The 27,983-nt window shown below is 53.5% G+C and overlaps 2 protein-coding genes and 1 long non-coding RNA gene across 8 annotated transcripts; 2 read left to right on the forward strand and 1 right to left on the reverse strand.

Annotated features, from left to right (window-relative positions):
* Positions 1-553: 553 nt before the first annotated feature.
* GALT (galactose-1-phosphate uridylyltransferase) lies at positions 554-24,382 on the reverse strand. 5 transcript variants are annotated; one of them, XM_048292175.1, is made up of 12 exons: positions 24,292-24,382; positions 23,848-24,017; positions 23,696-23,771; positions 23,516-23,564; positions 23,173-23,302; positions 22,852-22,908; positions 22,434-22,556; positions 21,428-21,560; positions 20,924-21,007; positions 20,687-20,841; positions 3,716-3,846; positions 554-3,467 (listed from the first exon to the last, which is right to left on the reverse strand). In XM_048292175.1, the coding sequence occupies exons 1-12, from the start codon at positions 24,344-24,346 to the stop codon at positions 3,464-3,466; spliced, it is 1,167 nt and encodes a 388-aa protein (XP_048148132.1). In that variant the 5' UTR covers positions 24,347-24,382; the 3' UTR covers positions 554-3,463. The 5 variants fall into 5 exon arrangements, with proteins under 5 accessions (XP_048148132.1, XP_048148131.1, XP_048148135.1 ...); XM_048292174.1 differs by having other exon boundaries at positions 20,924-21,090; XM_048292178.1 differs by lacking the exon at positions 554-3,467 and adding an exon at positions 20,503-20,596 and having other exon boundaries at positions 3,765-3,846.
* Positions 7,256-11,936, forward strand: LOC125320147. The gene is made up of 2 exons (XR_007201021.1): positions 7,256-7,465; positions 8,918-11,936. It is a non-coding gene; the product is annotated as an uncharacterized LOC125320147 (long non-coding RNA).
* Positions 24,383-24,490: 108 nt separating the features above from the next.
* SIGMAR1 (sigma non-opioid intracellular receptor 1) lies at positions 24,491-27,954 on the forward strand. Of its 2 annotated transcripts, XM_048292669.1 has the most exons (4): positions 24,491-24,656; positions 25,407-25,607; positions 26,129-26,221; positions 26,513-27,954. In XM_048292669.1, the coding sequence occupies exons 1-4, from the start codon at positions 24,506-24,508 to the stop codon at positions 26,737-26,739; spliced, it is 672 nt and encodes a 223-aa protein (XP_048148626.1). In that variant the 5' UTR covers positions 24,491-24,505; the 3' UTR covers positions 26,740-27,954. The 2 variants fall into 2 exon arrangements, with proteins under 2 accessions (XP_048148626.1, XP_048148627.1); XM_048292670.1 differs by lacking the exon at positions 24,491-24,656 and having other exon boundaries at positions 25,509-25,560.
* Positions 27,955-27,983: the final 29 nt, after the last annotated feature.

A 27,983-nucleotide genomic window follows, 5' to 3' on the forward strand; every position in this document is an offset into this window, starting at 1 on the left:
ATACATCATAGCTTTACAACAGAATTTCAGCTTTAAGCATCTCCTCTTTCTCTTCCCTCAGGTTTTCAGCTCTTCACAGCACTAAAAGGGTTAATCTCACCTCAGCCTTGCAGCTGGAATTTCGCTTATCGCTGTTGGTCACATGATCTCTGCCGGACAGCGGTGCAGCTTCAGCTGAATCTTGGCTGCACTGGAGAAGGGGAGTAGCCCGTCTGCCCACAGCAGGGCTGGGGGGGGGAGGGTTCCGTGGGTGGAACAGGGCCCATCGGCTCCAGGATGGCCGCGGCCCAGGCTGGCCTGGCCCAAGCAGGGCCTGGCCGGGCCCGCTGGCCCCCACACAGGGCCCGCAGCCACCTGTCCCAGCACTGGAAACGAGAGAGAGCTGTGGGGGGAGTTTGTCTATTCTTAAGTGTGGATCACAGAGGCGGTCACAACTTTAAGTGGCTTAAAGAATTGTCCATATTCAAACTGGCCAGCTGATAGGTTCTGTCAAGTCACAGAGGAAGCTGTAAGCACCCCTTAGCAAGAACATCACTTCTGGGACTATGCTTGCTAACCCATGACACCTGCACAGGGCTCCTCATATTCAGATGGAACTTCCTGTGCCTCTGTTTCTGCCCATTGCCTCGTGCCCTATGGCACAAAACCACCGACCAGAGCGTGGTCCATCCTCTCACACCCTTCAGATACTTGTACATATTGATGAGGTCCCCTCTCTGTCATCTATTGCCCAGGCTGAACAGACCCAGCTCTCTCAGCCTTTCCTCATAAGAGAGATGCTCCAGTCCCTCAGTCACCTTCACAGCCCTCTGCTGGATCCCCTCCAGGAGCTCCATGTCTCTCGTGTACTAAGAAGCTCAGATCTGGACACAGCATTCCAGATGCACCTCACTAGGGCTGAGTAGAGGGGTAGATTCATGTCCCTGACCTGCTGCAACGCTCTTCCTAATGCGCCCCAGGACACCATTGGCCCTCCTGCCCACAAGGGCACTGCTGGCTCATGGACAGCTTGTTGTCCAGCAGGAGCCCCAGGTCCTTGTCCTGCTTTCCAGCTGGTCGGCCCCCATTCTGTGCTGGTGCATGGGGTTATTCCTCCCCTGATGCAGGAGATGATCAGCTGAGGACAAGCCCACGGCAGAACAAAGCAGAGGACCATTACTATTCAAACCCACTGCAAGCAGGTTTGGAAGGGCTCCCATCCTGCAAGTTTTTCTATGCTTGGTCTCAAAACAAACCTGAAGACAAGCAGCAAAACGACCCCTAAAGGGGCTGAGGTGGTGGCAGAAGAGCAGGGATATTTTCTCCCAGTTAGCAATGGACAAACAGGCCGGGATGCATGGCCAGTTCCTCAGCAGAGGGGCAGAGCCCTTCAGGCAGGCAGCACAGGCACCGGCACTGCTCAGTCTGCGCATGAATCAATTAGGGAAGGGTGTAGACACTGAGGTGACATCTTCTGCCAGCACCATGTGTTTAGGGTAACCTGATTTCTAAAAGCTGCCAAAAGGCCTGCCAAAACTGCTTATCAACAAGATGACAAATGAGATACGAGGTTGATTTACACAAAGGAAATAAACTGGGGCACTGCCAAGCTCATGAGCTAGGTCCTGCTGCTCCAGAGAGTGGTACCAGTTGTCAGGAAATAATAGCAAAACACCAACATCTCCATGTAACAATGTAAATCTGTACACACGGACAGTGTGTATGCTCCTGCTCTCACAGATCCCCAAATGGAGACAATCCAAGGTCTGGGAAATCTTCTGCACCAGGACAAATTGGTCAGGTGGGAGACATTGTTGCCTGGAAAAGAGATTGTGTACAGCCAGGGAGGATAATAGTCCTTAAAGGCATGGAGAAGGTTCAGAGGGAATAAATACATTCTTCACTGCCTCTTAGTAAAGGAGTGATCAGCAGCTAAACTTGCCATGCTCCAGCAATCCCAGAGCTTGTAGTGGGCTGAAATATTATTTGGGAGAGGGAGCAGGCTTTACTGGGCATGTGCTAGGCATGAGCTAGTGGAGAAGCCCAGGCAGTGTGTTTGTCTTCCCTGCCAGATGGATCTGTGGTCCAGCTTGGCTCTGATGTGTTCAAAATGGGCCACCCTTCTCTGCAAAAATAACTGTACCCTGAAGGCCAGGGCAGGAGGAGCTTGGAGCAGGACCAGCAGTCATCTTCCTGCCTTCAAAGGAAAGCGATGCCTGATTTTCCCAGGGCTCATCATCCTCCTGCTTGCCCTGGGGCAGACAGAGTGATAAAATGCTGGAAACCCAGAATCCATCCCCTCGTCTTCAGGGATACCATAGGCATTCAAGAGGCTGCAAAAATACCTCCCATGCTCCATCCCAGTCAAACTGGGTGTCCCTCCACCCCGTCCCAGCATCATCCTGTACATCACCCAACACGCTGTAGCTGAGACCTGCTGCAGGCACCTGGCAAGTGCCCCATTTTTCCATCCCCGTGAGGTAGGCAAGGCTTTGGATTTTGAAGGTAATGAGCTCATGGCAACAAGCTGAAGCAAGATTTCTGGCTGGTGCAGCTAGCCCAAACACTCAATTAAATGAATCCACTCTCAGTTGCAGTGCTGGGCAGCTCACAGCAGCATGGTTGGTCATGCCTCCGAAGGAACTTGTGCCAGTTTTGCCTGGGCAGTAACACCTGGATCAAAGGAGCTTGTGAAAGAAATTAAACACAGTGTAGATAGGTTCCCTGTGCCTTTCTGTTATAAATACACACCAAAAATGTTAGCTTTTAGGCTTAAATTCTTCTAAATGAGCTATTATTTCAGCACAGCCAAGTGGTCAGACTAGATTCTTGCTTTTGTATTTTCATGATTAAAGACAATCTGACATCTTAAATGCTTCTGATGTAGTCCAGAGCTCTTTTCTGTACCTAACCAGCCACAGCCCCCATTCCTCAGCCCTAATGTGGAGCAGTGAGAGTCTTCAGCTATTGATCACAGAGTCCATAACCTTTTCTGAGAAGTGGCCACCATCCTCACAGAGCAGTTTGGGCTTTTTCAGGACATCTGTGGTGCTGGAGGCGTGGAGATCATTGTTGCAGCGTGGTCAGGAACAGTGCTCATGCACTTTCCAGGCCAGTACATCCCTCTCAAATTAGGGTTCTTCTCTTTCAGATTAGGTGTTTAAATTGGTAAAAATGCAACAGACACCCCTGAGATGCTGCTTCTCAAAAGAAGCAGGGTGATAATGAAGTTCACTCTCTTGGCCCCAGGATGAGGCATTTCTGGGGTGGATCTACCCTCTTTTCAATGCAGGGAACCCTGAGGAGACTGTTCCCTCCACCAGGCATCTGTCCATGTGCTGCAGCTCCTGGCCTTGCTGAGCCCCATTGCCAACCTGAGGATGAGGATGATGATGGTGAAGTTCAGCACTGTGCATTGCTGAGCTCCTTCCTCAGTCTCAGCTCGAATACCCTGGGAGCAGATTCCACGAGGATCTGTCAAGAATCACCTGTTTTGGAGGAAGCGATGACAAACTTTAGCCCTGAGGATCCAACCTTCTACATCACTTGAGCTCCAGCTTTCTCAGCCTGTTTACCAGGAGCTAAATCCAACTGTGACACAGACCAGAGACCGCAGCTGGCAGAATCAGACCCTGACAGCAGACCACATCCATGCAGGGTGTGCAGGAGGCTTCATCTGAACACAAGCCCCTGGCCCCGTGCTTCAAGGTCACTGGCAGGGCAAATAGTTACTCACCATTTCTTTTGGAGTAGAAATGCAAGAAGGGTCAGGACAGGCAACAACAGCCCAACTGCTGCAGAAAAACATCTTCCAGACCAGTCCGTGCACACAAGGTGCTGCAGGAGGTTGGTCTGCACCTGCCAACACTGACAGAAAGGTTAAGGTTAAGCAGGACTGTGGGATCCCATTGGGAAATGGTTTTCCCCGGGAAATCCATGAGATGAGCTGCAGTGGTCCACCCTGGGTGTCTTTGAGTGGCAGCCATGGAGGGTGCTAGAAAAGCACCACTGAAAGAGAAGCTGAGCAATGAGGAGGCTGCAGAAAAACTAAACCTGCCCTGTTTTGAGGTAGACACAAACCAGGAAGGACAAATATTTCCAGAGCCACTCCACAGTAGGTAGGCTGTAAATGCATCTGTTACTAATGTTATCGATAGCAAGGTGCCACAATGAGGGGAAAGCCCCTTTCCCAAAAGTTCCAGGGGTCAGGCACTGCAGAGAAGCACCTCTCCCCACTGGAGGAACTGCTGCTTCACTCCAGATACACAGTGCTGGAAGCAAGAGTAGGATCCAACCCTGCAGCCCATTTAATATCAAAAAGAAACATCTGTTCTTTTGATGTATTAAAAAAAAAAAAAAAGCCAACCAAAAAAACCCCCCAAACCAACGAAAAAAGAAACAAGCCTCAGATAGCAGCCTGAGTGGCTTCTTGAAGATTTGGATTTCTTTCCCCTTTTTACAAATGGTAATTTCAGGCTGATGAAAGGAGAGTAACATGACACATTGACTACACAAGCTGTCTGCATCGAGGGAAAACAGCTGATGCCCAAGAATGTGGGGTGCTGCTCCAAGCCTTTCCCACCTACTGATACCACATCATTGCCCTGGGCCTCAGTTTCCCCCTGTGAAAAAGGATTTTTGTTTCTGAAAAAACAGGATCAGGCAAGGAGGTGGCCTGGCAGCTATTTCTCAATGTGCCTTCAATTCTCAGAGGACATTTCACAAGGCAAGGCTTCCTTCTTGGCACTTTCTTAGCTTCAGGAAAAGCCTCCAGCCTCACCCCTTGGCAGGGAGATTTCTCTTTTATCCTGCCCTTCAAGTCAGGCAGATGATTTTAGCAGACTCCAATCCTTAGGAGTCAGAGTGCAGCCCACCAATTCACTTTGACCACTCTGCTGTGCAGGGATTCGCCACAGCCCTCCATCCCCATGTCCTTGTCCTGGTCCCAAGAGACACCCACCCTCTGCTACCAAAACTGAACATCAGAAACGCTGCAGCTTGTTTTCATGTCCTTGGGCTGGTTTGTTTTTCCATGGGATATTTTTATTCTTGCCCTGATCCCAGTCATACTGGGGATTTAAAGTTTCAGCCAAAGCAATAAGAAGTAAAGAGCAAAGAAAGGGAATTGAGATCCAGAGCATTTCAATAAATTAAAAGGGAAAAAAAGTATTAAAGGATAAAAGGAAAAAAAAAAAAAAAAAGACATAGTCCGGCACAGAGGAAGCAAAGCAATCAGAGCAAAAGCTGTCAGCTTTGCCAGTTCCCCTTTGTTCGCAGATCAAATTCACTGCCTGTCTTGTCCAAAACTAACAACTCCTAAGTCTCCCTCATGCTCCCTGGGGAGGTGTTTTCTGTATTGGAAACAAATCTATTTTGACACTCCTGATGTTGTTTTACCCAAATTGCCCTCTGTTAGGCTGCGTCTCTCATTTCCCATTTGTACCACACCATGCTCCTGGTTCAAGCCCGGTGCCAGGTGGTGCTGGCATCAATCTGGGCTTGCAGTGACCCAGACAGAGGTTACTTCAAGGTTCCCTGCCACCAGGTCCCTCTCCTACCCCTCTCTCTGCCCTTGGGGAAAATCTGGCCCAAACGAAAGCTTATTTGGCAACCCAGTCCTGGATTGTGCACAGGGAAGGGTCTTGGTGCTGAATTCCAGCCAGCAATGTGTGCTCAAATGTCCTTTCCCTGCAGCACTCCAAGGCTCTAAGAGTCAGGAAAACCTGAATTTTCCTTGATGGGGTTTTTATCCACACTGTAACAGGGTTTGCCCACCAGACAAGGGAAAGAAATTAAAAAGCTTTGCAAGCAAAAGGATGGAAGTCCCAAAAATTCATACTTGCTGCAAAAACCTCATAGCAACTTCACAATTAAGTATCTGACTAATTCTTACAGGAGCCTTCCAGGTGGGAATTTCAGATGGTCCTGCTCTATCTGTGTACCTGAAAGGGATGATCTCCACCCTGGGAGGAAAGTCTTAATGCATCCTTGCCGCAGCAGTGACCTCCCTGTGTCGAGACAAGAGGTTTGTAGGTCATCTGTAGGAATGGTCATGCAGGATTGTCCTCTGTATGCAGTTAAGGGATTTAAGAGATGTTCTTGATGTACTTGAGGTGTCAGTGGTACTGAACTATGCATGCTTTGGGGGCTCAGGTAGGATCATGGCCGGCTAGGCTGTAAAAACTGAGCAAGATAAAGTTTGGCAGAGTTTCCTGGCCCGGCTGAAGACGCAACAGCAGGAACCCTTGTGATGGAGACTCCCATCACCACCAGACACTGACCAACCATCCTGTCCAGCAGACTGATCTCCCCACACAACGTTTATCCTATGCCAACCCAAGTAAATTAATTAGTTGGCTGTTTTTCACCTGTAACACTCTGAGTTGCTGTGCAATGCTTGATGCACACACCAACAAACCTTTTCTCCTGCACACACCCCTCCCCAGATGGTTGACTTTTCATCACCCAGAGCCTTCCAGAAGAATTAGGATTCTTCTGACTTGTTGCAGGCCCAGCCTTGCTAACCCACTGCCCAGTCTGGTCTTCACTGTGTCCCAAAGCTATGGGGTTTTGACCTGGTCCCCCCAGGCACATTTTGCATCTGATCTGGTTTCACCAGTGTCCTGCAAGGGTGTGGATCACCCCCTTCATCTCCTATGGTCTTCTATAGAGATGCGCTCAGTGCCAGTAAGGCTGAGGCAGAGACTGTAACGAGGAGAAAATTAAATCATGAAACACTAATAATTATCAGCATTCCAATTAGCTGACAGTGATGGCAGCCGGCCACTAAAAGCTGGGGGAGGAGGGCCAGCACCCCTGCAGCTTCTGTCCCTCAACGGGCATGGAGCTCATCTTCGCCCTGCACAGATGCATCCTACTCCGAGGGCAGCCATGGGGACGCACATGAGGACAACTTTCTCTCCTTTTCCTGGCTTTGAGACAGCATTTCACAGCTGCAGTTACTGGACTGGGGTTGTGGAGATCTGTGTCGCCTTGTCTGCTTGAGAGCCGTGCTCTCCTGGTGAGTTGCTAACAGCTAAGGGATAAGGAGGAAGCAGAGAAGCCAGTTTAATATCATTTTCCTTGTTATTATCTCTCGGCTTCTCCCCAGCAATTTGCTCAAACTTGTGTAAAACTCCTTGCCAAACAAGCCCCTGCCCAAATAGACCTTCATGTCTGCAGGACTCTATTTATAACCGAGATCCCATTTAGCAGATAAGCCAAGGGAATTCAAGCAGGATTTAAGCTAAGCAGTTATCTGTGACCAGCGGCCACAGTGCGCACAGCGTCAGATTTACTGGGGATGTGGAAGGCGGAGGCACAGGAGAGCAAACAGCCTCTGGAGCAGCCAGCCAGAACCCCGAGGGATGCAATCACTGGTGGCACAGGCACTGCTCACAGAGACTTTGTGAGCAGCCGAAGAACAGCGAGCAAACCCCTTTCCCTGGGATCTGGAGAGCCTCCTGCACACCCTGGGATCCTGCAGGTATCAGCACCACTTCTCCTCTCCTCCCCCAGCTTCACACCACCTTCCCAGGCATGTATTGCTGGCAAGGGTTTCACTTGTCTTCCCAGATAGATATTACAGCCTAAGATGATGCACTTAACAGGGTTGTGAAATCTGCCATAAAGTTTACTGCCCTACATCAATATAATGCCCTGCAAAGTTAATACGGAGGTACCTATTTTATAACAAGGACAAATAAAAACATATCCCATTAGCCCACAGCATTAGGAGCTGCATTTCTGATGGCCAGGTGCTGCAATGAAATGGGTGGAGAATATTAATATGAGTATTATGGAGCTATGCACATGTACATACATATATATACCTATATAAAAATGAGAAACTATTGAATTTTCTCAGATGTTCTGTAGTGTTTGGAGAGCTTCATTTCTATGCTGCAGGAGAGATTGGCTGCAGATCCAGAGACATTTCTCTGCTATTACACCATGTCAATTTTTCATCATCTCAGAGGCCCTTGTCATAGAAAAAATGGGTAAGTTTAAATCGATCCAAGATCAGAGTTAAACACCTGGACATAAGTGTGGCAGAAAGGAAAAAGCAAAGAGGAACCAGTTACTTCCCATCCAAAGCAGTGGCATTGAGCTCAGTCATTCAGGACAGAGAATTTGAGAATATCTCTGGCCTCTCTAGGGAAGTAGGTGGCTCCTAGAATTAAAAATTCCCTTGGTACCTGTGGGTATTTCCATGCTGAAGGGCAGTGAGATGGAGCACTGTGCCCCTCAGCTGTTCTGTACTGATGCTCAGGAGGTGCAGCTGGGAGACTGAGCATCCCTGGGATGAAATGGGGCTGCAAACCCAGCAGTGGCAAGCTGGACCCAGCCCTTGCAGTCCCAGCCTTTCACCAACACCCAGACAGGCTCCAGCCCAGCACAATCAGTCTGCATGCCCTCAGCTCCCCTCTGCCTCTCCTCTGGACATCCTGGCCAAAGATTTTTGGCAGGCACATTCCTGATTTCTCCACTTCCAGCCCCAGTGTGTTCCTCTGGTTCAGCTTAGCTGCAGCTCTTGGGAGAACCAGTGAGTTTTCCCAGGATCTGTACCAGCACCTTCCTCAGAGGCCAATAGCTGGCCCAACAGCCATCTAGAAAGGACTGGGTGACAACCATGGCACTGCTTCTCACCCCCTGAGAGTGGACAAGAGCACCCCAGCTTCCCAGTCCGTCCATGTTTCTCTGTGCCCAGGTACACCCACAGCATCATCCCTGTCCCAGGCCAATCACTTCTCTCCCTCCAGGCACCACCCCTTCAAAACAGGAATTTTTACAGATATTATATTGGTTTGGTCCTATTATAAAGTGCTGAAAGATGAGAAATAAAAGGTATTAAATGCAGTCAAAGAGTGGAAAGACTGTGTCAACTAGACTTGCAGGAGTGATAAGAGGTTTTGCTTGTTTTCCATCCGTATGAAAGTCTGCATGTGGCACAGTCTGGAGAGAACAAAATGGGGAACAGGAACCAAACCCTGCTTGTGTCCAGCCTGGCAAATATGAAACGAAAGTCTTATGATGTGGTGAGCCCCCACTGGAAGCCCGAGAGATGGATAACATCAACCTGCAGCTGAATAAAACATTTAAATCCTCCGATAAGAAAAGGCTGTGAGGAACTACCTATACATCACCACCACCTGCTGGGTGCCTCGGGAAGGAGCCTCAGACACTGCCACCCTGCCAGGCAAGGCCACCCCAAAAAGCATGAGAGACCCCACAAAAGCAGCTGCCTAGCTCTCTGGCAGGTATCTCAATGCAAGTAGAACAGTCTCACACTGGCAGTCTGCAAGCACCAGGGGTTTAAAAGCATGTGTGAAGCCAATCTCTTTTGTTAATGCATGAATCCCAGGCAAAATAACAGGCAGCTGGTGGAGGATGGGATTAATAAAGAGTTAAAGAAAGGTAAAATAATTAGGGTCCTGCTCGTGGGGCATATGGAGAATGGGGCTTGTCAGAGCAGCTTGCTCTAATTTTTCATGGAGATTACGAATTTTAGTGGAGAGAGATAATAGCGTTGCTGTAACGTACTTAGGCTCTTGTAAGCCATTTGATCTGCCCCTGCCTGACACTCTGACTAATAAACCAGAGCGATAGCAAATCGACATGCCACACGAGATGTGCAGGAAAGCAGCAAACGAGGACATCCAAATGGGATTAAAAAGGGGAACAACTGCCAATAGAGTCTCTCCTGGGGCATCCCACCCATCACATATGCACATGGGATGCAGGAGGGATGTAACCCTCCTGGGAGTGGAGAGTATGTGGGCTGCACTGACCATGTTGGCCCCTGGCTGGGGGCAGCAGCTCTGCAGAGTACCTGGGTGCTGCCCCATGGGATGTCCAGCTCACTCCTTGGGCTGTTGGAGCTGAAAATCTTTTTGCAACCCCAGATGTAAGGCAGGATCATGCCAGAGCAGAGGCACACTGTTTTTCTCCAGCCCCAGTGAACGTGCATTGCCAGGATTTGGGTCTGGGGAACGTGCCAGTGTGAGACTCTCCCAGGAAGAGCACTGTGGATCACACCCAGCAGCTCTTCATCCCTGCTGTGCTTTCACAAATCCAAATCCTCCTGCCTCAAAGGCCCTCAAGCATAACTAGAAGTGGTTGCTAATTAAAGGTTTACACTAAGGCCTCACCAGTGGGCTGCCCTCCTTCCTTGGGAAGCTACACAGAGTGTGATAAAGGCATGAGAGGTGCTAAACGGTTGATAAGGAGAAACCGGGGAGTGCTGTGGTGGAGATCCAGGCTGACCCATCTTACCTCCCCTTCCTTGCTGCCTTGCAGCACTGGACTCTCCTCACCAGCAGCCCCAGAGAGCCACCACACCAGAGCTGCCCCCAACACCTTGGTCATTATGCCCCAGCTTCTGGCACCAAATTTGCCACACCACCCCAGGCATCCTCCCCAGACCTCCAGAGAAATCCCAAAACCAAGTCCTCTCCCTCTGCAGCTGACATGGCCCTTCTGCTCCTGCCTTTTCCTTTGGGAAGTGCCAGGCACTTTGGGCAGAAACACTTTTTCATCCAGAAAATACCAGTTCATCAAAACACTTCCTAAGAAAAGGTCACTTCAAACAAATTTCTCTTTCCAAAAACCTTCTGGGGAAGAAAGGAAAAAAAAAAAAGCAACATTTTATCTATCCTGTTTCAACAGCTTTAACTGAAAAATAAATCTTTCCTCCCTCACCCCACCCAGGTGCCAAATGATTTCATTTGGAAATGCAAGATTGTTATCTTCCTTAAAAAAAAAAAAAAAATCAAATAGAAAAGGGTGAAATCAAAAGAAAATGTCTGGAAAAAGTTAAAATGAAACACTCCACTGAGTCCAACGCAGCAAGTGGGAGTTGGGTGGCATTCTGCCAGGTTCCCTGGGGTGGCTTTCATCCCAGTTCAGGGCAGGAGAGGATTCCCAAGTCTTAACAAGAATCCCACGACAGTGGAGCTGGTTCCCATGACCCATCCTAGCACAGGCTTTGCAGGACACGGTGACACTGCCAAACATCTTACAACCCATGAGCTTGCCAGGAGCAGAGACCCCACAACTCGTGACACGTCAGAGCAGCAGAGCTTCAGAGGCCGAAGGTGGCAATGGAGCCAAGGGACCCCCAAGGGGCCAGGTGTCTATGGGATGCAGCATAGCCCCGATACTGGGATGGGAAATAGGGCTGGTGTTTCCCTTACAGCTTCCCCACATGTGCTCACAGTCCCCCGACAGCATCCCCAGCCCTCAGCTGTTACAGTTTAGGCTGCACGGGGAGCGGGAATGCCAGCAATCAGGCATCCAGAAGGGAATCCAGGCCCGGTTCAATATTGAAAGAAGAAGGGCTTTGAAAGGAGTACGCTCATTTCCCTGTTTCGTCCTTTGCCAAGAAAACCAGGAGGATAGAGGAAGGGACGAAGGGGTGGGGGGAACAGTGGAAGAAATGTCTTGGCTTGGCCCTCCCTGCCTTTTATCTTGTGGGCAGCCTGCCGAGGCAGGGTCTTCCCCCTGCTGAGCCCGCTGGCAGATCAAATGAAAGGAAAGAAGAGTTATAACCCCCCCCCTCCCCCCCCCCCCCCCCCCCCCCCGCCCAGCAGCCTCCTCCCTTCAAGGAAAAGGAGAGGAGGAAAGAGCAAATGGCCCTGTGATGCCAACAGTTCACACCCCAGCTGGATGGGAAACATCATGAAAAGTCAGCTTCTCAGCATCCATGGGGGGCGAGGAGATATTCTCCCCAACCAGCAAAGGGAAGCCCAGAGACATCCAGATGTGGTTGGAGGGTGGGCCGTGTCCCCATGGAGGGGACAGCACTGCTCCATGGCCTTGAACCAAGGGGGAAGGTCACCAGTGGTCCTGGCAAGCATCTCCAACAAGGGTCCCGCTGTGCCTGTTCCTCCATCATGCCAGACCTTTCAGAGCCAGCTTCAAGCAAATAGCTTAATTAAATGCCTTTATTCCAAGGACTCCCTCTGTGTGTTTGTGTATTTGTGGATTAGCAGTTAATACAGTAAGAGGCTTTATTGTAACTAAATTGATTTTTTCATCTTCTTTTTTTCCTTCCTTCTGTATGCTTTTGTCCCCTCTTCCCACTCCCCAGAGTGTTCTCCCTCATCACAGGGTTTCCCATGCTGATCCTCACCTTCACTGCCAGATGGAACTGATAAGGGTGTGGTGGTGAGGAGATCGAAGCAAGAACCTATTCATCCAGGTCTGAGGGACTAATGACATTGAAGGCATTCTTTTTTTAGGGTAGACACCTAAGTAAGTGAGCATTGGCTGTGTTATTGTATGGGGGAGAGGAGATCCTTGCTGTTAATGGGGTGTTTGCCTTGACAGGGATGGACTGCACAGGCAGGGTAGGGAAAAAATCTCCAGCCACCCCAGGTCCAAGAACACCATATTTCCCAGGGTAAGGAGGCCACAGAGGGAAACTTCAACTCCAGCCCCATCTGCAGACCCCTGAGGATTGCTTGGCAGGGTCTGTGCCATCCCACCATATTCTTCTTTCCAGTGCAATTCAACTTCCCTACATTATAGTTAAATCATTACCAGCCTGTAGCATGCTGACCCCATGTATGACTGCAACATATCCATGTGAAGTTAAGATCAAGGAATTCCAGACTTTGATAGCCCATCACCCAGTATGTCCAGACTACTCCAAAAGGGTTCACAGTGTCCACAGCTTCTTCTGTGGTTAATTAAAAATTCAGTAAATGCAGTTGTTACGCAGTCTGGGACCTGGATGCCCTTCTGGGTCTCCCAGGATGGGCACAGACCTGAGCTCCACTTTCCTTCCTTTTTTTCCTTTGCGTTTTTCTCTTTCCTCCTTCTTTACACTCTGTCTGCTCCTTCCTGCTTTCCCTCCTTCTCTCTTTCCTCCTTCCCTCCTGCTCTCCCCTTTTGCTCCCTCCTTCTTGCCCCATGTTCCCTGTCTTTGCACAGGCCAGCAGAGCTGCCTTCTTGCCTTCCCCTCCCTGGGCAGCGGGAGCCGAAACCATAATTAAACTTGGCTGGGAGGAACGTGAATCAAAAGTCTTTTAAAAAAGAAAAGAAACGAGGGTACCTGTGGGATTATGTGAGCCAGAAAAATGCAAAGCCGGCTTCCAGCCGCCCATAAAATAGATGCCGTCTCCTTTCCCATTGGCAGGGTTTGGCTGAACACAAAAGGCTAAGAAGAGGATTTTTATGGGAGTTATTTATAGCTTGAATGAATAGTGGTATGTCTGTCAGAGTGTTTCTGCCTCTCAGCATGAGCCCAGGGTGCCAGCCTCGCTGGGTGATACCACACTGGGTTTGGGATGGCACCTGCAAACCCGAGACTCAGGCAGACCCTCCTGCAGGGACAGAGGTGACAGCAAAAGAGGATAAATCAGGACAAGAAGGGACAGAAAGGCTAAGGGTAGATGCTGCTTGCCCCCAGAAGCTTCATCTTGGCCAATGTCATGCGCACCTGCCTGGTGACAAGCAGTGAGCTGTTCCAGCCCACAAGCCACCACTCCAGGTGGATATCCCTAGGATACCCATTGTTTCCCCCTCTCTAACCTCTTCACTCCTAGCCTGGCTGCTTTTCCTCTTCCCTGGTTTGATAGAGATATCTGAGAAGCCTTCCCCCCCATTTGCACCAGGAGCTGGCGCAAAGATTCATCTCTTTGTGAACGAGATCAGTTTAAAATCATCCCCAAACTCCATGAAAAGCTCAAAAGTTGGCAGTTCAAGAAGTACATTCATTAAATAAAGAGGGGAAGAAAAAGAACAGGCAGAGAGGAGGGGGAAGAAAAAAAAGATTACCTTGCTGAATTAATCAGGCTTCACTGTAATGTTCAGCCTCAGATTTTATTTCCTGTAATAAGCCCATTAATACGGGTGTCTATAGCAGGGGGCTTTTAGCAGCAGGCACCATTAGTGTAACGAGGAAGGGCTAATAGAGTTTTATTGGAATTTTTACTCCAACATCACAGCCTTTTAAAACAGCTGTCTCAATAGGCATTATTATTCTGATTAACATTTAGACAGCACAAATCATAGTGATGCCCTTGGTGTCCCACAGGTTTTATCATAATCATTCCAAGTTCCTGATGTGTCGGCTAGTCCTTTCCAGGGCGGAGGGAATTTTACACCCCAGCAGAGGCTGGGGGTCATTCCTTTTCTCCTGTGTCAATGGACCTGCTACTTCTGAGGTGACCTGACGGGCTGTGATGGAACAGGGTCCTGCTGTTACTGAAGCGCATTGGAAGCAGCTGGAACCAGACAGATGCTTTTTGAGCATCTCTGATACCAAGAGGGATTTGAAAGCGGGATGGGAAGGGTTAAAAAGCAAGCTAGCATCCTGGGGACCCATCCTGGCTTCACTCTCACTCTGTTTCTTGCCTGTGTGAGAATTAAATATTTAATTTTAAAAATTAAATCAAAGATAAATATTTTTTTAATTGTGTGAATTAAATATGAAGCCAGCAGTTTGGGCGCACTAACCCAGGGGCTCATTGCACAGCACTGCTTTGGGGCAGCAGCCAGTCCCAGGGCTGGAAAACCTTTTTCCACAGATCTGCAAGACCTGGGCCAGATGGGACAGAGGAATCCCAGCCAGAGGAAATGCAAGGAAGTCACACTGAGGGTGTCCCAAGGATCCTATAAAAGCCCAGAGGCATCTGCAGGGCTGTCATGGGGGCTCCCACTGTCTGCTCAGCCAATGGGGTCTGGCCTCTGTGCAACTGATCCTGTTTGAGCCATGGGGAAACTGAGGCACGAGGCGGGGGCAGCACCTTTTCTGCAGGGACAGCACAGGCAGCCCAGAAGCCCTGTCTCCCCGCCCAAGCATGAAGCCATGAGGGAGTGGAGCAGCTGAGACAGAGACAAATGCGGGCAAAATAAGCGAGGGATTAAACACTAAAAGCAAACAGGCTGCAAATGGACTTTTAGCTTTTATTTGTCGAGTTTTGTTTCATGAGGGCGATTTATGAGGACATTTTGTTGTGGTTGAGCCTGTCAGTGTGTGTGGGGAGCAGCAGCTGGTTCATCCCTGCTCCAGCCATATCCTGTGGGGCTCAAACCATCATAGGTACATTGAAGCAGGTGGTTTGGCTCGGAGCTGGGCAAGGGAGCCCCAGGGGCACCAGGAGGGCTGGAGACCTACTAATTACTTGCTTATTAGCATCTAATTAGTATCTCTCTACTTCCTCCTCTCTCCCAAGGGCTCTGCTTCTGCCAGGAGTCACCTCACACCCCTGCACACCCCAGGGGATGATTTTCCACCCTGGATCCATGCTGGCATTGCAAGGTCGTGCTGTTCCTGGGGCTTTGTAGCAGACTTCTCAGCATCACTCATGATAACTGCCAAATATGCAGAAATTTCTTCTCTGAAACATCAGGACGAAGGGGGATCCCTCCCCACAGGGCAGGCACAGATGTTTGTGAGCTCTCACAGCTGGCTCCAGCAGCAGGGGTGTGCCAGACACAGCCAGGGTGCACAGTCTCAGCCATGCCAGATCCTGGGCACTGCAAGGGCTCCAGCCTTCTCCCAGCATCTCCACTGCTGGTGGGTAACTCCCTTTTGCAGTCAAAGATTACCTTCCTTTCGGCTGCCCCTATCCCAGACCAGTCCCCTGTTCTCCCACCCACACCTGCTCCCCTCCCTCCCCAGACAGTTCTGTTTGGGTTTAATCCAGCTGGAATCTGGATCCTCCTGTTGTTTCTCTTGCTCTAAACAGAGGCCACTGACTCTGGGATGGGGTCCCAGGATGGGAAAGGCTCAAACCTCATGCAATGACAGGTCCCCACTGCCAAGAGCTGAAGCCCCAAGGTACCTCCTCAACACCAGGCACACAGGAAATTTGGGGAGCCAGCGCTTAGTGACCACATGGATGTTGCAACGTGACAGTATTTAATTACCTCCATTATCAGATGATTAAACAGCTATATTCCACCCTTTGGGCTACCATCCTAAAGTCCATGCAAAGCTTGCTAGGCAGCATCCAGACATCTCATTGTGTCCAGCTGGGACCAGCAGCCATCCCACCACTCATGGTCCTTAAAGGCTCTGACAGTGCCTTGCTGGAAGGAGTCAGTGACCATCAGGAGAGGAAAAAACACAAGCTGTCTGAAACATGGGCAAGCCAGCTCCAAAATTGTTTCCTGCTGGTCTGAACCCTTTGGGAAGTCCCTGTCAAGGAAGCTGCCAAACCCAAGGAAGATGCACCATGTGGCCCAGGACAAACTGGGTGCTGTTTGCTGCCCCAGCTGCTCCTGCATGGCCAGCTAAGACAAGATCTAAAAACGGATCTGGGTTCTGACTTCCATTCTCCTGGCACACAAAATCTCCCCACTGCATGGAGCCCGCCTGCTTCAGGGCACCAAAGGGTTTAGCATCTGCTTAAAGTTATTAATTGTTTTCATTGTAAGTGCCTGATGATGTCTTTTAAATAGAAATGGGAGGGAATTAGTCTTCTCCCCCTTCCTGTTTCCCACCCTGCTCTCCTTCCTTTCTCTTTCCTTTCCTCCATTTCCTTTCCTCCATTTCTTCCTTTTGTCCTTCCCCTCTTCCTCCCTAAAAATTTACTAATTTCTTCCTTATTCCATTGCCCAAACCCCTACTCGGTCACAGGCAGCAGCAGACAAGGAGAAACTCCACAATAAGGGCAAATCCAACAGTAAAACTGGAATGGAATGACAGCCATTAACCTGGTACCAGGAAGGACAGTAAAACTGCAGCATGGCAGCAGCCAGCAGGCCTCAACTCGTAACTTTTCTTTCTGATTAAAGCACACTGGTCACAGATTAACTTCATTTGCTCAATATTTTACTGTGTCACCTGCACTGGAAGGCAGGGGGAAGAGGAAGAGGGGTGGGCACAATTGAGGACTCGGGATCTGCAGCTTGGCTGCAGCTCTGCAGCCTTTGGCAGGTGCCAAGGACATGGACACTCAATCCAAGGTGATGGACATGCCTCCAGTAGTTGCCCCCTACCATAAAGTGCTCATGCCAAAGGTCTCTGCCCACCTGGGCAGCGTCCCAGCCTGGCATCCCAGGGCTCACCCGTGGCCACAGAAGTAGTCAGTGTCAGAGCTGGGGGTGCTCTGGGCTTCCCAAACATGCAGCACAGGCACAATGATGGACACAGCCACTGCTATAACCAAGGCAAGAACACTGTCTTGTTTCAGTAGATACAAAGCCCCAGGAGCTTTGGGGAAGCCACATCCCTTGGTAGATTGATCCATTTCTTTCAGTGGCATTAGAAAATGGGATGGAAGTGAAAATAAATTCCGGGCCATACCCCCTCAAGCATCTCTACATCTCTACATCCCCCACTGGGTGTATCCCTTGCTCCTTGCAGAGCACAGGATGTGCCAGCCTGGTGCCAGCTGCACTCCCAGACCCATTCATGCACCACAGAGGGTGCAAACACCTCTACAGGACCCTAATGGATTTTAATTCATTAATTCCATGCTTGAGTTCTCCTCACTTTCCCCACCACCTGTCCTGTTCACTCTTCCAGAGCAGGGATTGCAGAGGATGTATCTGCCCTCATGCCGGGAGATGGAGACTCAGGACAAGGATGACCCAGTCACAGATATACTTTTCCCTGGATTTCTGACAGCTCCCCTGCAGAAATGAAACAGTATCGAGAAACATCCTTATGGGGAATCCCCACAGGCCTCAGCTTCCCTTTGATGCTCCCAGGTCAAGAACAACAGCTGGGTACCCGACAGGCCCTCCACTCCATCACCCCTCACCAGCTAGACTATTTTAATCTCCCTGAAATAAATCACTTTTTAATTACAACTGGCCTGCAACCACCAAAATATAAAAGGCTTTGGGGCTTTACAGCACACCAGCGACGGTTCCTGTGAACTGCAATGCCTTTCCATCCCCAGCAGCTCCATTTGCACCAGCCTGATGTCCCCCTGTGCCATGGGGAAGGCTCGTTGCTCCCTTTCAGCCTTTCATACTCCCTTGCACAAGGTAAAAATGTGAGGGCAAGGGGAGACTGGGTCTGTTGTGAGGAAGTGGGGAGCTCAGTATAACCAGGGTCGAGCGCTCACACCTGGCTGTACCCACTCCTCCTCCTCTAACTGCTGCTTTCACCCTGTTTCAGATTTCAGGGGGGATTTTGTTTTAATTAAAAAAAAAAAAAAAACCTCAGGCCATCTCTGAGATCTTTTTAGCAGCAGGTAAACTGGAACAGCTGGTACCTGCAGCAGAGGGCACGCTGGCACGGGCACCAGCCCTCCTCAGCATGCACTGCCTCCCCAGCCTCTATCCTAAATCACAACACAACAAACAGGCTGTTCATTAGGCGCTGTTTAATTAAGCAATATGGATCCTGCCTCGATATTTACAATCCCACTTGCCCTGATTTATTGGAGAGAGCCCCGTTTTTAAAGACGGCGACTGTAAAGTTTAATACCGCTTGACTTAACTGCGAGTTTCATTTACGGCCGCGGGCCGAGGCGCGGCAGCCTGGGCTGGGAGCCGCCGGGCCATTAAATCAGAGCTAACTGCGCGTGCAGGGAGATGACTAGCTTCGTTACAACTGCTTCGGCGGCTAATTACCCCGAGCTGCATTGCCACACTTAAGTCAATTTGTTGCCGCTTTCTCAGGACCCTGGAGAATAAGCGGGGAAGTTGGGAATTCGGTGCGGACGCACTTGTTGCAATGGCCAGGACTGAGATCGGGGTGGTGGGGGAGACCAAACGGGCTCTGCTTGTCCCAGGACGAGAGAAATCAGTTTGCAAAAGGCCAGATGCCCAGCTGGGCAGCCCCGATGCCCTGGTGGGGGATGCTGTGTACAGTGATGGCTCCATGCTCAAGCCACCTGCTCCTCCCTGGAGCCTCGGAGGTCAGGTAAGGGTCAGTTTGTGGGCTCTGGTATGAGGCAATCAGGCAGAAGGATAGGACCAGCATGTAGGAGGGCATTCAGCATCACAGCCAGTGGCTCTGAGCTCACACGAGCCAGGAGGCTCGTCCTGTCTGTCCCAGCCCCATGGACATGGATGGGGGAGCAACGCACGGATGGGGCACAGGGAACACAGCCCTCTGCAGGAACTGTTGTCTTGGACATAGGAGGAGAGCATTTCTCTCCTTGCAAGGTATTTATAGCCCCCAGGAGCTCACTCTCAGATTTGACAGGGAGAGGGGGTCTCATTAGAGAATGAAAATGGCTCATTAGTGACAAATGAAAACTATTCGTGAAGACCTGAGGGTAGACAGTGCTTGGCATCTTCCCACACCAGCTGTGGTGGCATCACTGCCCATCGCCTACCCCTGTACAGTCCCTTTCAGCCCCTGTACAGGGGCTTTCCTGGAGGAGAGTACAGACAGAGGTGAATAGAACATCCCTCAGCTCCGCCCAGGGACCAGCTGCCACTGTCCCATACCATGGGTGGGCACAGGGAAGGGGGCAGCAGCATCAGGAGGAGAGCTGGACTCACTGGCAGCACCCAGGTCAGTGATGAACCAGTCCCTGGCTGCATCCCAGTAGTAGGCAGCATGAGGGCAGCAGCCCCAGCCAGAGAGGATGAAGGGGAACAGCTCCAGCGCTGAGCATCTCAGCCAGCAGCCTCCACGCAGCAAGTTTGCCAGGACTCAGCCCTCTCCCAGGAGCTGGCTGAGCCTCGGACTACATCCATTTCTCCTCCCCGTTTCCTACTCCTCCACAAGCCTGCAGCACTCAGAGACAGACTCAGAGCTCCCCCCAGGGAGGAAGAGGAGGCAGTGCAGGGACGGGGACAGGAGCAAGAGGCATTGGGCTAACAGCACATCATCCCATGAGCCCCCAGTGTTACCTCCCACCAGCAGCTGGGAGTCTTCACCAGAGACCCCAAACCTCCCAGCTAGGGCTGAGAGCCACGAGAGCACAGGTAGAGGCACTTTGCTTCCAGGTTTTATTGTCCAGGGGGGTTGTGCCCCTCCACAGGGCAGAAGAACTTCAGTCCCACCAGTGAGACTGGACTGGTAATGAGGGCAAGCCCTTTTGTGGTGATAGGAGCGTGCCATGGGGGCAGAAGACAGAGCCTGGGATGGTGAAAGAGACAAGGAAAAACATCACCTACATGAGGATGCCACAGGATTAGGCCCTGAGTCCCCAAACTGGCAAAACCAGTCCCAAAAACCAGCCAAGCCGTGACAAGGTTCAGGAGAATCTGGGAGCTCAGAGGGTTCGCAACTGATGTGAATTCCCAGCTCTCACCACTCCCAGCTGACTCCTGGCCTTACTGAGCACACCAAACGATACAAACTTAAACATCTACTGTTAACCATAGCACTATCAAACCCACCACTAAACCACGTCCCTAAGCACCACATCTACACATTTTTTTAATACTTCCAGGAACAGTGATTCCACCACTTCCCTGGGCACTCTTTCAGCGAAGAAATATTCCCCAATATCCAACCTAAACCTCACCTAGCGCAACCTGAGGCTGTTCCCTTTTGTCCTATCATTAGTTATCTGGGAGAAAAGACCAACCCCCACCTGGCTATGACCTCCTTTCAGGTAGTGGTGGAGAGCAGTAAGATCCCCCCCTCACACTCACATCCAAGGGCTGGATGCTCTGCTGCTTCCCATCACACCTCCTCAGCCCTCTTCTTGTAGTGCACCTCGGGGAGGCTCCTCAGGCGCTCGGCTGCCTGCAGGGCACGGCACAAGGGACAGCCATGGGCTGTCACACCCTGGCACACAACCCCCTGGTTCCCCCAATCCCCCTGGGCTGCACTCACCTGCTCCGGGGTGAGGTCCCTCTGTGCCTGTGCCAGCATCTCGTATCCCACCATGAACTTGCGGACGGTGGCAGAGCGCAGCAGGGGCGGGTAGTAGTGGGCATGGAGCTGCCAGTGCCTGCAGTCCTCCTCCAGGTAGGGGCCTGTGGGGGCTCCTGCCAGGCATAGAGGCGCCGTGTGAGCCGCAGGGAGGGGACAGGGATGCGGAGGAGAGGATTGTGGAGCCACACCACTCACCATGCCAGCCCATGGAGTAGGGGAAGGAGACTTCGAAGAGGTTGTCGTACTTGATGAGCAGCCTCTGCATGATGGAGGCCAGGTCTGCAGAAAAGTGAAGTGATTCACACCCCAAGCTGGCCAGCAGCTTGCCAGGTATGCAGTGGGGTCACCCGCAGCACCTCTCCCTGGGTGGACACCAGTGACAGGCAGGAGGGATGCACTTGGTAATTCCTGCCCCTCCCCACTCATGCAGGGAGCCCAAGTAATGCAGCAGGAGAAGCCCCCCACAAAAGCAGGGAACAGCCTGTGCTTCATCACCCCAAAAGGACACCAGCAGTGCTGGTTGTGCCCAAACAACTAGCTCTCATCCTAACAAAAAGGGATGCCATTCCCCTCCTCGGGTAAGCCTGGCAGCCCCCACCCCAAGGACATAAGCCTTCCACCACCAGCACAGCTGCCCCCTAACAAAGGTCAAGCCCAAAGGACATGGGATGGGGTACAACAAGGCTCAGAGCCACTTACTGTCCCTCTCGCTGTCACTGAGGTCCTGCAGGCGGCAGACGTGGCGGCGGGGCAGCAGCAGGGTCTGGTACGGCCAGGTAGCCCAGTATGGCACCACAACCAGCCAGTCTGCATTCTCCACCACCAGCCGTTCCTGCAGGGCACAGAATCACGGAATCAACTAGGCTGGAAAAGACCTTTGAGATCATCAAGTCCGATCTATGACCTAACATCACCTTATCAACTAAACCATGGCACTGAGTGCCACATCCAGTCTTTTTGACTCCACCACCTCCTGGGCAGTCCACTCCAATGCCCAATCACTCTTTCAGTGAAGATTTTTTTCCTAATGTCCAGCCTAAACTTCCCCTGGTGCAGCTTATGACTGTGTCCTCTTGTCCTGTCCCTGGTTGCCTAGGAGAGACCAACTCCCACCTGACTACAACCTCCTTTCAGGGAGTTGTGGAGAGTGACATGGTCTCCCCCGAGCCTTTTTTCCAGGTTAAACACCCTCAGCTCCCTCAGCTGCTCTTCATAGGGCTTGAGTCCCAAATCCTTCACCAGCCTTGCTGCCCTTCTCCAGATGCATTCGAGCACCTCAACATCCTTCCTAAATTGGGGGCCCAATACTGGACACAGTATTTAAGGTGTGGCTTCACCAGTGCCAAGTACAAGGGAAGAATTACTTCCCTGGTCCTGCTGGCTACACTATTCCACTATTCCTGATACAGGCCAGGATGCCATTGGCCTTCTTGGCCCCCTGGGCACACTGCTGGTTCATGTCCAGTCGGCCGTGGACCAGCACCCCCAAGCCCCTTTCTGCCCAGCCGCTGTCCAGCCACTCTGTCCCCAGGCTGTAGCACTGCAGGGGGCTCTTACACGAAGCACTTGATGGGGACATAAACAGTCCCAATGCCCCAGGGCACTGCTGGGCACTCCCAGGGCCCAGCTCCTGGGGGCTGGGGAGCCCACCCTGGCACACAACCAGCTCCCAGGGAGGGGATACGGACGACATCCACGCCTTCACCTTTCGGCGAGCCTCCTGCTCAGCATACTCCAGCAGCATGGGCACACCGTGCTGGCTCAGGTGCTGGCGCTGGGTCCGGTCCTCCAGGCGCGCCTCGTTCGGGAGGAAGCTGCTGGCCCACACCTGGGAGGGACATTGGGACACAGGACTAAGGTACCCCTCACTTGCAGGGGCACCCCTAGTCACGCTGCCCATCTGCCGGTCCCTGCTGCCACCAGGTGGAGAGTCTTGCATGTGGCAGCCACAAGGGACAGTCCCCAGAAGGGGAGGGGACAGGACACACACAGGGGTATTACTCATTGCAAAAAGCTTCTGGACCAGGGCAGGGGGGTTGCCGTTCACATCTGCCCTCGGGGTTTATTGTAGGGTCACCACAGGGACTTGTAGTTTAGCCAGGTCACAGGTGGGACAGCCTCACCTGGCAGTGGGGGTGCGGGTTGGAGCAGCCCATCATCGCTCCCTTGTTCTCGAAGATCTGTGAGAGAAGGAAGAGGTGCAGCCAGCAGGTCCAAACCACAGGGCCCCCACTACAGGCCGTCTTGGTGTCCCCAGCACAGCAGGGAAGCAACTCACAGGAGAACAGAGCCTCACAGCCACATGGAAACGCTCAGCAGGGCACAAAGCAGGGACAGGAGACCCACACACAACTAAGATGGTCCTAATGCCAGGTGCTGCCAGAGTACCCAGCGCTGGCCTCCCATCTTCACCCATGAAAGAGCAGCCCCCACCAGCCCCACACCTGCACCCAGGGGTAGGAAGCACCCAGCTCGGTCGCCAGCTCTGCCCACGCATCGACGACAGCCCGGATCTCTGGCAGGGACATGAGGGGCAGCGTCAGGTCCGACCAGGGGTGGAAGCACATCACCTTGCTGTGGAGGAAACACGCATAGCTGTGACTACGGGTGTCTCGACACCCTCAAGGCCTTGCTGAGTGCAGTGGGACAAGACCCCCAGAATGACCCCACCTGAGCAGGTGTGTACAGAATAGGTACTACATGAGGGGACCAGTCCCAGTCCAGCACCATTTCACAGGTTTTCAACAAATTGTGTCCCAAACCCGCTGGAGCCATGGAAGTACTTACCACACACCCCGGGCTGGGGCAGCTTGAAACAAGGGGTGATCACTGTCATCTGGGGAAGGACAGAGAGTGGGCAGGGAGAAGGTGCTGGGCCAGCACCCAAGCCTGTCCAGGCCACCCTGCAGCAGCCCCAGGATCCAAGTCTGGGGGTCCCCAGCAGCTTGCTCTGCTCCCCAAAGTTACCAGGCTCTGGAGCATCAGGCTGAAGTGCAGGGAAGTCATTTGGGAAGACGAAAGTACCCTCATACTGGGGGTTCACCTGCCGGGGTGAGAGACGGGATGAGTGTAGGAGGGGGTGGCAGGGAGAGCCCGGGCCCCTGTGTCCCTGGTGGTACCTCGCCGTTGGCCCGGGTGGCTCCGGGGCAGAGGGGGTTGTCGGGGTCCCAGCGGGGCACATCCTCGGGGGGCGGCTTCTCCAGCTGACCCTGCCAAGGCCGCTTCACCCGGTGGGCCGACACCAGCACCCAGTCGTCCCGCAGCGGGTTGTATCGAGCGTGCTGGTGCTCTGCGGGGAGCGAGAGCAGCGGGGCGTCAGGCGCAGACCCCCCGGCAAAGGAGGCGCACGCTCCCCACCCACCGCGCCCCCTCAAGCGGCAAGCAAGACGGTCCACACTCCGCTTTATGCCCTCCCTCAGCTTCACCCCTTCCTCCCTGTCCCCAGCCCGGGAGCCCTGCTGCTCTGGACGGGGAGGATCCCCGCAGCTCCCGCTTCCCGGGGTCGTGCTGGGCTCCGCCGGGAGCCTGGAGGGAGGGATGGGGGAAAGCAGCCCCATCCGTACCGCTGGCACGGAAGCGGCCACCCCTCTCCTCCGCCCCCGCCGGCGATGGCTCCATGCCGCCGCACTCCCGGAAACCCGGCGGGACCGGCCCCTTGAGCCTCCCGCCCCGCCCCGCCGCGCCGGCGCAGCCGCCCGGGGCGTGCGTGGCGTGGCCGCGGCGGGGGCGGTCCCGGCCCGGGTCCCGCTCCCGGTGCCTGGGGCGGCGGAGCGCGGGATGGGCGCGGCGTGGGGGCGGTGGGCGCTGCGGGCCGGGCTGGCGCTGGGCGCGCTGGCGCTGGTGCTGCAGGGGCTGCGGGGGTGGCTGGCGGCCAAGCGGTACGAGTTCACCCCCGCCGAGATCGCACAGCTCGCCCGGCACCACGCGGGTACGCGCCGCCCGGGGGGACGCGGAGGGGCGGCGGGGAGCGGGGCCGAGGAGGGATGGCGGTGGGGATGGGCATGGGCATGGGGTTGGGGATGGAGAAAGGAGCCGGGGATGTGGCGGGGAGCTCCGGCCTGGGCTGGAGGGGGGAGCCGTAGCGGGGACGAAGGTCCGAGGAGAGTCCGGTACAGGGGGGCCGGGATCATGGCGGGAATGGGGCTGGAGTCAGGGAGGGGCGGGGAGCTGGGTCTGCGCAACAAGACCGGGACAGGGAGGGGATCGGTACCGGGGAAAAGCAACAGGGAACGCGGGGGTAGCGGGGTGGAAGATAGGACTGGAGCAAAGGAGGGATGGGGACCAGAACAGCGGCATCACTCAACCTGTTTGGGGCTGAAGCTCCGGGTGGGTCAGGCGTGGGGCTTCAGAAGAGGGCTGTCCCCACAGGGCACAAGGGGTTTGGTCGGTGCTTCGTCTCACTGGGACAGGGGCACTGTCACCTTGCTTGGGTCTCCCATATTGCCCAGCACCTGGAATGGGCCAGAGGACTGGAGCATTCAGTGCTGCTTGTCCTCCGTCACCATCCAGGGAGGCGATGGTCAACAGGAGCTGAGGGCTGGAGAGAGGAGATGTCTTCCCTAGGCAGACCTCTCTGAGGGTGTGCTGGGTCGCTGTGGCTGTACAGGGGATTTGGGGAGGAGGTGGTTGGAAGAGCTTTTTCTGTGCCGGGGACTTACAGTGACCCTGGGTGCTGCAGGGCTGGACCATGAGCTGGCTTTCTCCAAGATCATTGTGGAGCTGCGAAAGAAGCACCCGGGCCACATCCTGCCAGACGAGGACCTGCAGTGGGTGTTTGTGAATGCGGGCGGGTGGATGGGCTCCATGTGCCTGCTCCATGCCTCGCTCACCGAGTACGTGCTGCTCTTCGGGACAGCTGTCGACACTGGGGGACACTCTGGTAAGCAGGGGGACAGGGCTGGTGGGCAGGGGAGTTCTCCGAGCTCTTCCTACTCCGCTCTTTCAGGTGCAGCTGGCCATTGTGTGCCCAGCACAGGGAGCCCACTGCTTCACTACTTGTATGGGCTGAATGATGCTGGCAAACACTCTCTGCGTGGGGACCAGCCCCCATGGTGTCCTGCAGCATCTGCAGGTCCCTGTTTGTGATACGCCACGTGGCCAGGACTCTCCGCATCCAGCTGGCAGGCGATGGCAGACATCTCATCTCCCAGTGCTTCAGGAGGGAGCAAATGCCAAAGAAGTTGGAAATAATGGGGCTTAAGGACACCAACCAGCCCTGGCTGGTGGTATATGGCTGTTCATACAGACAGTGGGGGTGCAGAGCCATCAGCGCTTCTTGGTGTATTGAGGCACTGGGGCTGCTGTCCTGACCCCCAGAGGCCTGCTCCACAATTGAGACCTGGGCTCCTGTGCTGTCCCTGGCAGGGAGATGCTGAGCTAGTGTCATCTGTCCTCCCACAGGTCGCTACTGGGCAGATATTTCTGACACCGTCATCTCTGGGACATTCCGGCAATGGAAGGAGGGGACCACCAGAAGTGAGATCTACTATCCAGGTAAGTGCAGCAGTATGGTGCCCTGCAGGTTGCACCCATGCCTTTGGGGCACAGTCAGTTGCTGTTGTAGAAGCCCTTCCTTTGAGCTGACAGAAGCCAAGAGCTCAGGATAGGGCAGTTTGGGTCTCCAGTGGCACATCCCGGCATCTCAGTTGGTGACAGTAAGAGAAAAGTGAGCAAGGCTGGGGTGGGGTTGGAAGGCTCAACCCTGCAGGTCCCAATCCCATGTTTCCCATTTGGGTGTGATGTGGGGCAGCCACTGGGAGCCGTGCTGGTTGTGTGTTTTGGCAGGGGACACCATCGTGCACCAGGCGGGAGAGGCCACGTCAGTGCAGTGGAGCGCAGGCACCTGGATGGTGGAGTATGGCCGGGGCTTCATCCCCTCCACACTTGCCTTCGCCCTGGCTGACACTCTCTTCAGCACTCAGGACTTCGTCACCCTCTTCTACACCCTGCGTGTCTACGCCAAGGGCCTGCTCCTGGAAGCCAATGCCTTCTTCAGCACCTTTGGGTGCTGAGCCCATCTCACCAGGGCGCCCTGCCAAGCCCAGTTGGCTCCTTCCAGCCTTTTTCTCTTCCTCCCCAAGCCCAGGTTCTAGCAGAGGCAGCAGGAGATCCCCTGTGCCTTCCCCAAATTGTTCTGTCCTTTCCCTACAGGCCAACAGGGTGCCAGGACAGAGGGACCTCGGCAGTCACAGCAACACAGACTGCCAGTTCTCTTTATTACCTGTCTGTCCCTCCTTTCTATTGGAGTCACGACCTGCTTTTCCATCCCTTGGGGCTGGAGTGGCCTTGCAGTGTACAAACACCCCTGTGTGCCCTCAGCATGCAGCAGGAGAGAAGCTGGAACTGGCTGTCCCCAGGCCCCAAAAGATTTCGTCAGCTCCTGAGACATCAGGGGGGATGATGCTGCCCTCAGGGCAGGGTGCACAGGGTGGACCAGACCAGAGCACTCACTGCAAAGGTCGGCCGCTAAGTCCCCCATGTCTCTGGCAGCCTGCCGGGACTGCGGGCAGCGCAAAGTGCTGTGTCCAGCTGGCAGCATCTCCCGTGTCTCCATCCCTGCGGATGTGGGTTGGCAGCACACAGCATCACCCTGGCACGGGGCAGGATCAGCGCTGAGACCCCCTGGCAGTGGGGGGATGCCTGGCTTCTGTGCTGGAGGGCCCCCTACTCCCCTGTGTGTCATCTGCCCTCGGGGATGCCTGGGGCTGGAAGAGGGTCACTTCCCCACAGTCGCCTCCTGGCAGTGCCCCCCAAGGGGGAAACCCACCGTCTGTCGCCTTAATGGAGACCCCGTTCTGCGTGGCCTCTTGGCTATGCACATACCTAGTGTCCTCGAGTGCCCAAAAGTCTGTACTAGCTCAGGATGGGATCTCGCCCCTCAAAACGCTTTCCCCAGCTGTGAGACCCCCTGGGGACAGCCACTCTGCTCGGCTCCCGGCATGGGATCCCGGCTGCCAGGAGAGTGATCCCCCAGCCAAACCCAGCTGTGGACCCTGCTTGCACCCCTGTGGTCAGACCCGTGTGAGCTCACTGCTTGGTGGAGGGCTTTCACCTCACACTGCTGCCAAACACACGAGTGTGTCCCTGGCCACCCAGGCCTGTAGCATGTTGATCCTCCTGCTCCCTGGACTGTCCCTGTTCTGCTGACCGGCAGCCCTGCACACGGGCTAGTTCTTAATTTGCTACCTGAAAAGAGATGCCAGTAATAAAGTTGTTCATCCCATGTACTCCAGTCTCTGGAAGAGTCTCTGGAGTG

The sequence above is a fragment of the Corvus hawaiiensis genome, chromosome Z (genome assembly GCF_020740725.1).
Source record: "Corvus hawaiiensis isolate bCorHaw1 chromosome Z, bCorHaw1.pri.cur, whole genome shotgun sequence".
Classification (NCBI taxonomy): domain Eukaryota; kingdom Metazoa; phylum Chordata; class Aves; order Passeriformes; family Corvidae; genus Corvus; species Corvus hawaiiensis.